This window comes from Motacilla alba, chromosome 2 (genome assembly GCF_015832195.1).
Source record: "Motacilla alba alba isolate MOTALB_02 chromosome 2, Motacilla_alba_V1.0_pri, whole genome shotgun sequence".
Taxonomy (NCBI): Eukaryota; Metazoa; Chordata; class Aves; order Passeriformes; family Motacillidae; genus Motacilla; species Motacilla alba.
The window spans coordinates 13,601,006-13,613,658 of record NC_052017.1 but is presented as its reverse complement, the minus strand read 5'-3'; the positions used below and the strand labels follow the sequence as shown (position 1 = coordinate 13,613,658).

General features: G+C 37.3%; 1 protein-coding gene across 16 annotated transcripts in view; it reads right to left on the bottom strand.

The window, feature by feature from the left end:
- Positions 1 to 3,120: 3,120 nt before the first annotated feature.
- The window catches only part of PARD3 (par-3 family cell polarity regulator), a 443,621-nt gene continuing 434,088 nt past the window's right edge, over positions 3,121 to 12,653 (bottom strand). For all 16 annotated transcript variants that reach the window (XM_038128982.1, XM_038128975.1, XM_038128984.1 and 13 more), the window contains 2 exons: positions 8,333 to 8,460; positions 3,121 to 4,957 (listed from right to left, as the gene is read on the bottom strand). In XM_038128982.1, coding sequence (XP_037984910.1) covers positions 4,564 to 4,957; positions 8,333 to 8,460 — 522 coding nt within the window. In that variant the 3' untranslated portion in view covers positions 3,121 to 4,563. The remainder of the gene's footprint in view (positions 4,958 to 8,332; positions 8,461 to 12,653) is intronic.

Here is a 12,653-nt window from a genome sequence, read left to right as displayed (position 1 = left end):
ATAAATGCAAGAGAATTAATCAGCAGATGTAAGAGTGTGATGCTGATACAAAATAGAAGAGATTACAAGGAGGCATGAAACAATGACCATGTGCATCAAATCATAGCTGCTTTCTGCACAGATAGGAAAAGCAGTGAAGAAATGCTACAAGTTATTTTTTGAAGAGGGACATGAATTAAAGGCAAATTAACCCAGTCTGTGCCTCTCCCATGTACACACATGCACACACACAAACCCTACTTTCACAAAAACAGCCCCCATTGTGGATTTCTGACCCTCACTCTTCCTCTGCCATGCTAAAATCGAATTTTAAATTGAGTCTGGAAGGCTAGGATGGAATGGCACAACAGCAGCATAAGAAACAGATGAGGTTTTTTCCTGCATTTGCATTCCTGACAGATTCCTTACAATGCTTATTATTAACTAGACTGAGGACTTGGGAGAGAAAGATGTAGAAACAGTCAGGCACAGCAAATAGAATTAGGAAATATTTTGAAAACAGTCTTGCAAGCCAGGACATGCAATAGCCAAATTCACTTTAAGTCTCAACAACCCAAGTTCAAAGGTTTGAATTACTCAAGAATATCCTATGTTTAGCCAACACTGCTAATCTGGCACATCTCTTCCTTGTCTGGCCAAACCCTTCCCTTCTCAAAATACCCAGAACAGATAAATGCAGTGTTACAGATACTCATTAACAGAGAGAACGTGACCGAAACATCAGTCCAGCTTTGAAAGGCAGGATTATATCTACAGTCATGGCCACATATCTACAGCCATGATGGGCTTAAATTTTGTTTTGTTGCTCTTCCAGCTGTTTGCCAGCAATAAATGGCAATTGTACTTTCCAACCATGTTCAGCTGGGCTCTATGCCATTTTTCACTGTTTTTGATGGCAGAGTTCTCAAAGACATGCATTAAACTATCTGGCCCATGCAATAATTCACTAGGGTTGCACTCATGCTTCCAAGGAGGCCCATAAGAAGAGGGGAAATAGGTTTTTTGAGAAAAGCAGCAGTATTCTGCATTAGTAATATTAAACTTTCCCAAGGAATTTCAATAGCATTAACAAATTATTTTGATAAAATACAGGAGCCTTCGCAGATGGTTTTCTCAGGGTTTCAACAGAGCAAAATGTGCAAGCTGTACACCCACTCCTTGGTGTTGGGAGCTCCCTTACAGTCTGTCCTGTGACCATTCGCAAATATACTAATGTTACAGACTTAATCTCGTAATGGTAATGCATCCACAAACAAATTACTGCAGTAATGCGGTTAGCTCAATTAACTTTTGAATCTATTCACTAGGCAGAACTAAAGGTCATTTTCTATTAAAATATCTCCCTCCCACTTCCTTATCGCCCTTTTCAACTTATGGGAGTTAATATTAGAAATCCTGTCTACACTATGTCAGGAAGAAGACAGGGTGACAAAGCCAGAAAAAGACCTTATTCTTTACTAACATAACACAGACACGACCCAAAGAGAACATCTGCCTTCTTTCATGAACACATCTAATTATGGTAAATTGTTAACACCTTGAAGAGGAGTTTCATAGAAGAGTAAACTTTAACATATGCCATCCTCACACATAAAACATCCTGTACTTCATATTTTTCCAAACACATGCCCTTTTTCCTACAACAGTTTATCAAAGGCCGTGTTTTGAAAAGGACTTCAACCTGTTTTCTATTCCTGTGGATGCATTTTTTTAGCGCTTGCAATTATTTGCCAGTGCAAATAAATCCATAGAAATGACAAGCTATGTAATCTGGGAATGCAGTCAGGAGATGAGACAGCAAGGCCTGCAAAACTGCAAATGCAATTATTTCTCCACACCCAAATGCAAGACACTACAATTCAAGTCTTTTGGAAAATCCTGCCTTCACTTTATTTGGGCACTGAAAGCTGCCTGTCCACCCAACAGCTCCTGTTGCTCTTCCCCTTGAGATCCCACACTAAAGTCACAGTGAATAATTTGACATTATTGCCATGGCAACACCTTGATGTCATGCATACACAGAATCATGATTGACATTCTTGCAGTAACCAACAAAATGAGAAAAGAGGGGAAGAAGGAGAAAACCAGACTCAGCTCCAATACTAATGGGGGAAACAGAGGAACATTGGCACTGTAAATATTGCTTTATTCACAAATCTGCCTTCTGCCATTTTCCACCATGCCAACATTCGTGTGAAGGGCTCCCATCAGACCCCAAAACACACAAAAAATGCAGAGGGGGTTCCTAACACATGCCTGGATTTGGCCAGATTGCAGTGGGTGTCCTTCTGACAGGGCTGTCCTTGGGCAAAGGACTCCATGATATACCACAGAAGATTTTTTGCCACAGAGGTAGTCTTAAAAATGTGCCTCTTAAATGTCATAGGTTTGGCCTAAAATAACACAACACATTAAGCAATGTGAGTTTTGCCTCTGAGGACTGCCTTCAGGTGCTCAGATGGGCTGTAAACTTTTCTTTTCTTTTCTTTTCTTTTCTTTTCTTTTCTTTTCTTTTCTTTTCTTTTCTTTTCTTTTCTTTTCTTTTCTTTTCTTTTCTTTTCTTTTCTTTTCTTTTCTTTTCTTTTCTTTTCTTTTCTTTTCTTCTTTTCTTTTCTTTTTCTTTTCTTCCTTTCCTTTTTCCTCTTCTCTTCTCTTCTCTTCTCTTCTCTTCTCTTCTCTTCTCTTCTCTTCTCTTCTCTTCTCTTCTCTTCTCTTCTCTTCTACTGTTCACAGGATGACACACACAAACCATTAGGAATAGTATAAAACAACATCTGTTAGGAATTTTTTGAACTCAATGTCTGCAGCAGTTTTCATAGGGGTCTAAAGGCAATACCAAGACAAGGATGGAAACAGCCTTTTATTCTAAATTTCATATGTACAAGGAAAGCCATTTTACACAGTTTTTAAAATTCTGTGTAAAAAAGCTATTGTCATCCAATGTCACTGTGCTTACACTAATAAGAACTTTTAAACATGGAGTACATTATTAACAACAAAAACTGTTAACAAACAGGCATAAAAGACACAGATATGTGTGGTGATATTTCACATACATTCTAGAAATGAGTTGGCGCAAAAATAAAATGTGCCAGTAAAAAAAAATAGGCTTTTTTTTTTAAATCACGCAATACATGATTTTTTTTTTTCTTTCTCTCCTTTTTTTACACAATGTGCTGAGATCCATTCTCAAGCCTTTTCACATCAGGATTTGCAGGCACTTCAGCAACCCAGCTATATTTTTTACAATACATGAAGTTTAGACCAACAAACAGAAAAACAGCTGCTGCAAAAGAAATTCTCATATCCCATACGCACATTCAAATATTACTCTCTGCTAGAGCAATCATTTTCTTTAGTAATTTTTAGGTACTGACATGCTTTTAGGATGATGTGTAACAGTTTGTCTCCATTTATCTCTCATTCATGTACTTAAAGGTTTCTTTTTAATGTAGCATCCCGATGTAACAATATGGTATATGGAAGCACAAAGGAAATTGTCCACAAAGCTTCACAATGTCTAAAAAGAGGGAATTGTTCTCTTTACAGGTATTTGATCCAAAGAAAAACTTTGATTTCCTCTGCTCTTGCTTGAAGCTATCTCCAAAATTTGTCCAAAGACTACTGTGTACTAGATGAGCTGACATGACATGCTCCCTAGTTCTCTTCTTAGATACAAGTGTCATATGACCAAATTAATTTAGAAGCAAAGTAAAGCAGAACTCAATTGCATGTGTGTTCATAATTTCCCATCTTTAATAAAATAGTGAAATATACTTATCAAAGGTTTCCCTGTGTCTGTATAAATAATCTCTCTCCAGTTATTTCATTTGTAATGGACTGTGCATTAAGATTATAAGGCAATTGGAACAGGATTCTCAGGTTAACTGAAAGCTTAATATTGTTTTCCTCATGAGTCAGGATAAAGGCTTTTTTAATAAGCTCAGAGTGGGGAGAGAGAGAAAAAAAAGACTGCGTATGTGCATAATAGAAGAAGGATAGTTTTTCAGCATAAAGACACTTAAATATTGATCAACAAAGACTGGTAATGACTCCACCATAAAACATACCAGAACTCCAATTGCAATCCAGAGTAGAGCTCAGCCTTATCAACTCAAGAGTGATATGTACACCTTCTTCTGACCCGAGAGAAATAATATAGGACGTGTCAATGCTTCCTTCAACCTCAAATTCATTAATTTTATGCCACAAAGCTGCATGTTGGTGTAATAAGTCACTGCAAAGTAAAACACATTACAACAAATCCTAGCAAAAAGCCATTGACAGCTACAGGACTGGGCTACAGAACTGGGAAGGCAGGGGCAGTGCTGCTCACTTCCACTATGATTGTCAAATGGTGGAACACCCTTCCATGGATTCAACACTTGGGACAGAACGGCAAAGACGTAAGGCCCACCAATGCTTTGCCCAGATTTTCAAAGGCACTGAAATAGAAAATGGATATATTCCTTAGTACCATCAGCGTAAAAAGTTTTCAAAATATAAGTCTTTATATGAAAATGTTCCTTATTGCATGGCAAGTTGATCCTCCTTTTCTTCACCTCAAGAATAAAACGGTCTTCCCTTTTCTGGTGTTTGCAATCTGTTCAGCCTCGCTACCTGAGATGGTGAAGGCGGTACATCTTGTCTGAAAGGACCTTTAGGAGGGGTATAATTAGGGTCCTGAATTTTCTTATATGAGTCATAGTTGCTAGGCCCTTCAGAAGAAGTTTTTTTTTTCAGTTGTTGTTCTTTCCGCCTCTGCTCTTGACGGAGCAGTTCTTGTGTTTCTAGCATCACCCTGGCATTAAAGCCGTGTCCCCCCATATAGCCATTCCTTGATCCCTGGTAGCTGGAATATCTGGGATTTTCCTTTGCAGTCTGGAACCCTTCTCCAGGGGAATAACTCTGCTCCCAGGAGTCTTGAGATACAGAACTGGCATTTTTCCTGCTTTGCCTGAAAAGAAAAATGAAAAAGGGTTTTCAGACAAATGTTCTGGTTCACCTTTGACTATTATTGACAACAATCACTGGAAAGAAAGCAGCTTCTGCCATGCCATCAGCTTTTTGCCCAGAGATGGTATTCTCTAGAAGTCACTTTCTAGAGTCATAGGTCTCTTCTGCCCCAAAATGATTTCTTGTCCCTTTGTTGAGAGAACAATTCCTAGAGAGATGAACTATATTTCTAGGCCTCTGCAGGAGGAATATGCTATGAAAACCCACCCAGCTACAATTACCCTCATGTACTCAGGAAAAGTGTTAGTATTCAGTTGCAGACTAGGAAAGACCATAGGTGTTTCTGTGCTTCCTAAGAATGCAGATAACAGCCAGCATTTGTAAAGTCACTCATGAAAGATCTGAATCTAGACTGACACTTGATTAAATATGCAACAGGCTGGTCCTTAAAACACTGGCCCTAACACTGCACAAGTCAAAAGATAAAGCTCTCATTACTGAGAAGTAGTTCCAGTTTCTTCCTCCCATGTCCAGAACTAAGGAATTTTGTGCTATAAGGAGTGTTTCCCAGTCTGCTACATCTTTCATAAAAGAAGAGGCAGAGATAACATTTTTTGGTCATTTTTTGGCTCTAGGGAGTAGATAAATAGGCCAAATACACATAGGAATACAAATTCTTATCTCTTTTCACAATAAATCACCATATTATTTTGAAGACAGATTATGGTTTTGAAATAACTTTAATTTACTATCAAACTGCTAGATGCTTGTATGAATTTAAAATAAGATTGGTGGTGATAAAGTAAAACAATTTTGTGCTGCAGCAAAAGGGATACCCACTTTGAGATTAAAATTAGAGTATGAGAATCAAGCAATAAAATATATTGTGACATAAATCAATAAGAAAATAATTTAGTTGTTTATATATGTCTTGGTTTTTCATATCATCACGTATGACATTGTGGCCTCACCCAATGAATAGGCAGTGGAGAGACAGGAGAACTGGAAAATTTTTCTACCATTACTAAAAGTAAAAAGTCACCTAATGTTTTTGCAGTCTTCCTTCTACATGTATAATTTCAAAATTACCATATCTACCTTATTTCATAACTGATTCTGAGGCCTCTGGATGAAAAATACTATGCAAGATAAATGTGACTTATTGCAGAAAAAGTTACAACAGAATGTAAATTCTTACAAAATGTTTATAGCTGTTATTGGTAATCTCATATCCAACTTTGCCAAAGCAACAATGCTTCTGAGTCATGTTTTATCACTCCCTGGAACAAGAGCAAATCGAACGAACCTCTGTAGGCTACGAAACTGTCAGGTTCCTGATCTAAAGCAAGATAAATTTTAAGTAATACAAAATTAACATGGATTCAAACCTTGCTCTTACAGTTTCACATGGGACAAGAGGATGACTAGTTGAAACAATTTACTGACTGTTTTCTGGTACTTGTTCAAATTTAGTTGGCACACTTTCCCTGTCTTTCTGGGAAGTTCCTTTAAAATTGACTCAAGAGTTTATTTGCCTTCAGTACTAAAGATTTGAATGTGCAAACGGGAAAACATAGGAGGCTGTTACAGAATTCACAGGATGAAAGGCAAAAAAGCTCAAGAATGAAGCCAGTGTATAAACTTCAATCCTCAGAAAGTCATGGTTGCAACATTAAGCTTGGGACCTAGTTTTCAGAGTAAGTCTGATGTCTTTAAAGATCAGTCACAGTGTTAGGAACAGTTTGCAAAGCTGGAGAACTCGATGCCCCAGGTTGTTACAGGAGTATTGTGGTATTTACAGCGCTGAACGTTAGCCCTGCAGTTCCTTCTGCTCTCAGCACAGCTGAAACACCCAGAGAGCTCAAACTAATCCATTAAATTATCATTAATTACATAGTAACATGCATTGCTAGATTGCTAGCCATTTCTCATGTTGAAAACCACCTTGAGTAAAGTTCTCAGTAAGCCTTTTCAAAACAAGCATTTCTATGAGCTGTTCTATGATCTATTTTTCATATTTCTTGTTGATTAATTTTCTTGTAGATTAATTTTCATCTTAGAGTTTTTAATTTCTGCCACTGACCAGCACTGCAACTGATTACAACTTTTAAATGCTACCAGCGATTGTGAACAGGGGAAGCAAGTTTTAAGAATAGTTTTCAAACTATAAGTGAACATGGTTGAGTGGGGCTAGCATAACTGAAAGAGAACTTCTCAGGAGAAACAATATGGCATTAATAGGTGTGGTCACTTCCAAAGGAAGGCAGAGATAAAAAGAAGAGGGGATATAAACATTTTCAAGATGAGAAGCTAACCATCCCAGAAAACACAGGAACTTTACACTTCCCTTTCCCACCTTCCAAACTTATCAGAAAAATTTTACACTGAAAGGTGTTAAAGCATTTGAAAATCTGAAACTGTTTTATTTTCAAAGATACTGCTAAGAGTTCATGGCTAGATAACTTTGCTATAAGGCTTATATTTGTTTTCAAAAAAAAGAGTTATACTTGGTAAAACGTATCTTGTCACAACAAATTTTTTTCCACACCATTTCCACACAAGTCATGAAAAATAATGCAGCCTTTTTGGAAAGCAATTTGACACCAAGCTCTGGTGTAAATTATTCTCCATTCAACCATTGCTGATATTTCAAAATGCAAAGACTATTTGCATAATGCTTAACTATGAGAGTTAATTTGTAATACAAGCTGGCTAAACTTCTATTAATTCTTAAAACCAAATATCAAGTAAAAGCAATTTTGCCCAAACAAATAGTCTTTTAAGACACCTACTATTAAAAAAAATAGGTTTGTTTACACAAAAAAATGGATTAATTTTCAGCATTCTATATCTATTAAAAATGTATATATGCAAACTTGAAGACCTTTGGTTTCTTGGATAATTTTCTCAGTTCTATATTTTTTTGTTGGAGGTCTTGAAATTTTTTCCCTTTAATTTTTTTTTCATAGTAACATCTCAAAGATAGAATTTTTACCCAGTAAGGAATTAGGCAAGAGAAAAAAAATCATCTGACATATCAAAATGGGACACCATGTCATGCTCAGGAGACTTTTGTAATTGCAGAAAATTAAGCTGGATGGTGTCCCACAAAGAATAGGTTTGTTTTAATATTTCAATTCTATTGGGTGCTGAATGTCATCAAATTCCCCAGAAATCAGCTCTGAAGAAATTCTCTGAAGCAATTCTCATCTACTACATGCTCTCACTTAAGAAATTCTATGCCTCTTCCACAGTGAATACATTCCACCTGATATCAATGCTGAACAAAAGTGTCTGCACGAAGTATGACATTTTCCACCACAAATGAAATTAGCTGCAGGCTCCTAGGCACAAACAGCTTTGGAAGTTCCCATACCTGGGCAAGGAGCTGTACTGGCGCTGGGCTTGCTGGAAACTCTCTCGTTCCTCCTGCCGCTGCCGCTGCATTTGGACCTCTACGGACACGGAGTGCCTGCCACTCTGTGAGTATGTCTTGGTGTTTGGCTACAAAACAAAAATGAAAGTGTCTTAAACAAAGCAGAAAAACACCCACAAAAGAGCTATCATTTAAGTTGCTATTGTACAAATACAGCGATACTTGTTTTAACACGCCGTTCAAGCAGCTCTTGCACAATAATTAGGGTAAATTCTGACCCGTAACAGTGGCCTGTGCTGCAAATTCTGCTTCTGACCTACTATTTCTGAGATGTATGAGCAAAGAATCATCCAGAATGGGTTATGCTTTTATGGCAATGCTGTAATTTAAATTAAGTCAGTAGAACAGATTTTCAGAGTCTGAGTTGGCCTAGCCATGCTAATGCTAAGTTCTACACCCCGCTACGGATTTGGGGGGGCAAGGAGCACAGCAGCTCCTTTGAACCTCACCAATACACTCAAGTGATGCTCTGCCTTAGTGGAACCATCCTATTTTTCAGTTGACCCAAAGACTGGGAAAACATTTTCTGGTTTAGTATGATCAAATAGATAAATTCAGCAAATCTCTTGTGGACAATGAGCGCTCCTGTATCTCTGAGTAGGATCTTGATGAGGTGACAATTTGAAACGTTGAAGCCAATACTAAAAGCAAGTGAAAATGGATGGTCTTTCTGGGAATAGAGAATATTACAGGTCAAGATCCGACAGAATGGCTGGATTCAAACTTTGGACCGTGGAAAAGTTTACTTTTGTAGAGATACCTATCACTTTCTTCAGATTTTGTGATTTCATTTTGCAAAATAAAGTGTCGCAAAAATCAAAGAATTCTATGGGCTTTTCTTGTTGTTTTACTAACAAGGTTTTGCCGACAAAGAAACAGAGCATTATTTTTTTCCTCCCCAGAATTACCAGTACTATTCAAAATGTGTAAATTTAAATATGGAGAGGTTAGGGAGCATAACCACTTGTCTGAGCCTGGGACTGAAACAGCTTGTCTCAAACTTACTTTTAAAACTATGTTTTGCCTTTTTATCTCCGCTTTTCCACAAAACAAGCATCTCTTGTTTTTGTTTTTTTTCCCATTATAATTTCTGCAGCAGAAAGAGATGGCTCACAAATATATGCAAGAGAAAAAAGCTTTCCAAAAGCTTTACACATAGAAGACAAGTTTTAGAAACTAGAGCTGTCATTTGTGACGTGTCTGACTATAGTAATGTTCCTGCAGGTAGCCAGAAACAACAAGTTTTAAACAAGTGTACAACTTTTAGAAATCTGTTGTCAATGAGAATGCACTTCAGACAGAGCATCAGTCTCAGCTCAGAATTTAACAGATACAATGTTCCCATTATAAGAAGATTACGGGGTGAAAGAATCAGAAAGTGAAAACACAGACTAGGAATAACAGTGAACTCATTTAAGAGAATCCTGAATGTAACAGTAATGTCTATTTCAGAATAGGTTACTTTTTACTCTGTAAAAACCTCAGTAAAACAGCATTTCTAATGAAAAAATGCTTTAGGAATGGTGAGATGAAGCAACAAATTGAGAAAACAGAATCATGTGTCAGCCTTGTGGGAAATTTTCTTAGAGATGAATAAGCTGTACATATGTATGTCCAAACCAACAACCCCCACAGAGATTTCCTACTATATTAAATAAGGGCTACACATACAGAGCAGCGTTTCAGTTATTGCATATGTCAACATTTCTAACTTTCTTGACTTTATTGAGAGTCTTTTGACATTTGGTATTTTATTGAAGGGCTCAGCTTATGGAAGGGAGTGATTACCTGAAAATCATAGGGTTTATTTGTGAATTCTCTCCTGTGTGGTTATAAGCAGCTTACAGCAAACCAGAGAGAAAGTCAAAAGTTCCCATATCAACTTCCCCATAAAGAATAAAAACATTTAAACTAAGATTTTACAGCCAATCTCCTAATTTCATGGGTTTCACTTCAACAACATTGGAAAGCTTGCAGCTACATTATGTCATATGTGAGAAAGTAGTTATCACAGATAAGACATGAAATGAGAATTGCTTCTCTTTATTTGAAAACAGTTTCACTTTTTTCAGTTGGCTGTAAATATAATGGATTAAAGAATTTGACAGCACAAAGAATGGTTAAATCACCAAAAAGGTGGAGAGAGGATTGAGCTGCTGCTCAGTTTAGGTTTATACAGGACAATAAAATGCCATCATCTCTCCACACACACATACACACACATGTGTGGAGAGATGAAGTTACCACAAAAGCCTGCAGTAAAGTGACAGAGGCTCTGAAAGTCATAATGGAGTATGAATGGACTAAGATCAAAATGTAACTTCAGAGATATTTCTTTTTAATGTACCGAGGAACCAATGGTTCAATAGAGGCAGGAGCTGTCAGTCCTGTCTGCCTGCTGTAGTGCATGGCCAGAAGGACAGGATCTGAGGAGTCAGGTCTGGATTCTCTGCAGTTCAGAAAGAATTTCATCTAATGGATGACATTTATAATTTGATGGGTCTAAAGGCAAACATCTCAAATCCATTATCTGATTTACTGAAGGTATGCCCTGTTAAACTACGAAGATTTGCAATACTTAGCTAATCTGGAAAGGACAGATATTTAGTCTGAATGTTGTTCACATCTACAATAAGCTGTTCATGTAATTTAATCCATTATCTCATTTCAAGTATCCAAAAATATGTCAGTGAGACACAAAAATCCTCCCTTTGTATGCAATCATATATTCCATATCATAACATATATACACGTAGACAGGTACATTCAACCATCTTATTAATGAAAAGGCATTTCTTTCAAAACTTTTCATTCAAAACCTCAGTGATACCATTGTGAATGCCCTTGATATATGGTTATGATAATATAAAGACTTTATATATTCTAGTTTAGACCCTTAACTTGCTCAGTAAAATGCAAATCGCCATACAGTGATATACCTTTTCAATGTGCTGTTGATTAAAGTAACTAAACAAAAAATATTTATATAATAAATAACTTTGGTCTTCAAAAACTAATTAGTAATTTTGTCTCAGTTCTCATAGTATGCTTTTAGACACATATATTTTAATAAAATCCATTCCTAAACACACATCTCTATAAATACCCAGTCAATTTATGTTAGCATAAAATGGAGAAAATTAAGAAAAAGAATGTTGCACTATTTTCAGATCTCTCAACAGCAGAAAAACGTGTACAAGGAACGCACGTAACACAGTAATTATAACACTGATATCAATACAAGGCTAAGTACAATTATAACAACCTGAAACCATCCAACAAAGCTGGCAACAGCTCGGTCCTCACAGAACAGATTGATAAGAACTCTGGCCTTGCTTGCAATGAGATGTATGACAAGCACTGACCTTTTAAATTAGGATGTGGTCAAGGCCACAATAACAACCAAGGCTGAGTTATACAAATAAATGTATGTTCATGTCTTCCACAATACATTTAAGTGGCAATGATAGCGCATTCAGCATTGTTAAACAATATTCAGCATATAAAACTGTGCTTTAAGATAGATGAAATTAGACAGCTCTCTTCCCAAAGCTGCATTAATTTAAAATCAGGGCTGCAAAGTTAAAAGTTTCCACCTTCTCACTTTATGCAAACAACATTTTTTGTTACATGCTGTGTTACAGAGAGTAGCTCTGTAACAGAACATGTAACCCTTGTGCCTCAAGTTGCAGTGACCATTATCAGCAGTCTAGGGCAGGATATTTTAGGGACAAAGGTCCCTCCTCTCTTTTCCTACCCATCCCAGGGGCTGCCCACACAGCTTCTGTCCCTGCACTGTGGCATTTCTACCCACACAGGGCAGTTCTGCATGGTGGCAGCAGGGAACCCTCAGGAATGGCACAGATCAAAGCTGCCACTGAATTACAGAGAGGACATCATGAGGCCATCCAGGGCACTGGCTTTTCAGGGAGACCCCACCAGTTCAGGTGACAGGAAATGACAGTGACATACCTATCTGACAGCCCAGAGCCACAGGGACAAGCTGGGAGAAGTGCTTACTCAGACTCACAGAACTCTTTGGTATGATAAAGAAATAGTTAACAAGGAGATTACCAAAGGACCAAGTCCCTTAGTACTTTCCCAGGTATTAAAAAATCCCACTATTTTATTAAAATAAATGCACTATTTTTTTTTCCTTGATTAAGCTCTGTGTTTAACCAAGAAGTTTCAAGTTCACCTGGGAACTTGGCAAGCACAAGGCCCCCCAAAAGTCTGTGGTTCTCATACTGCAGCACTAATT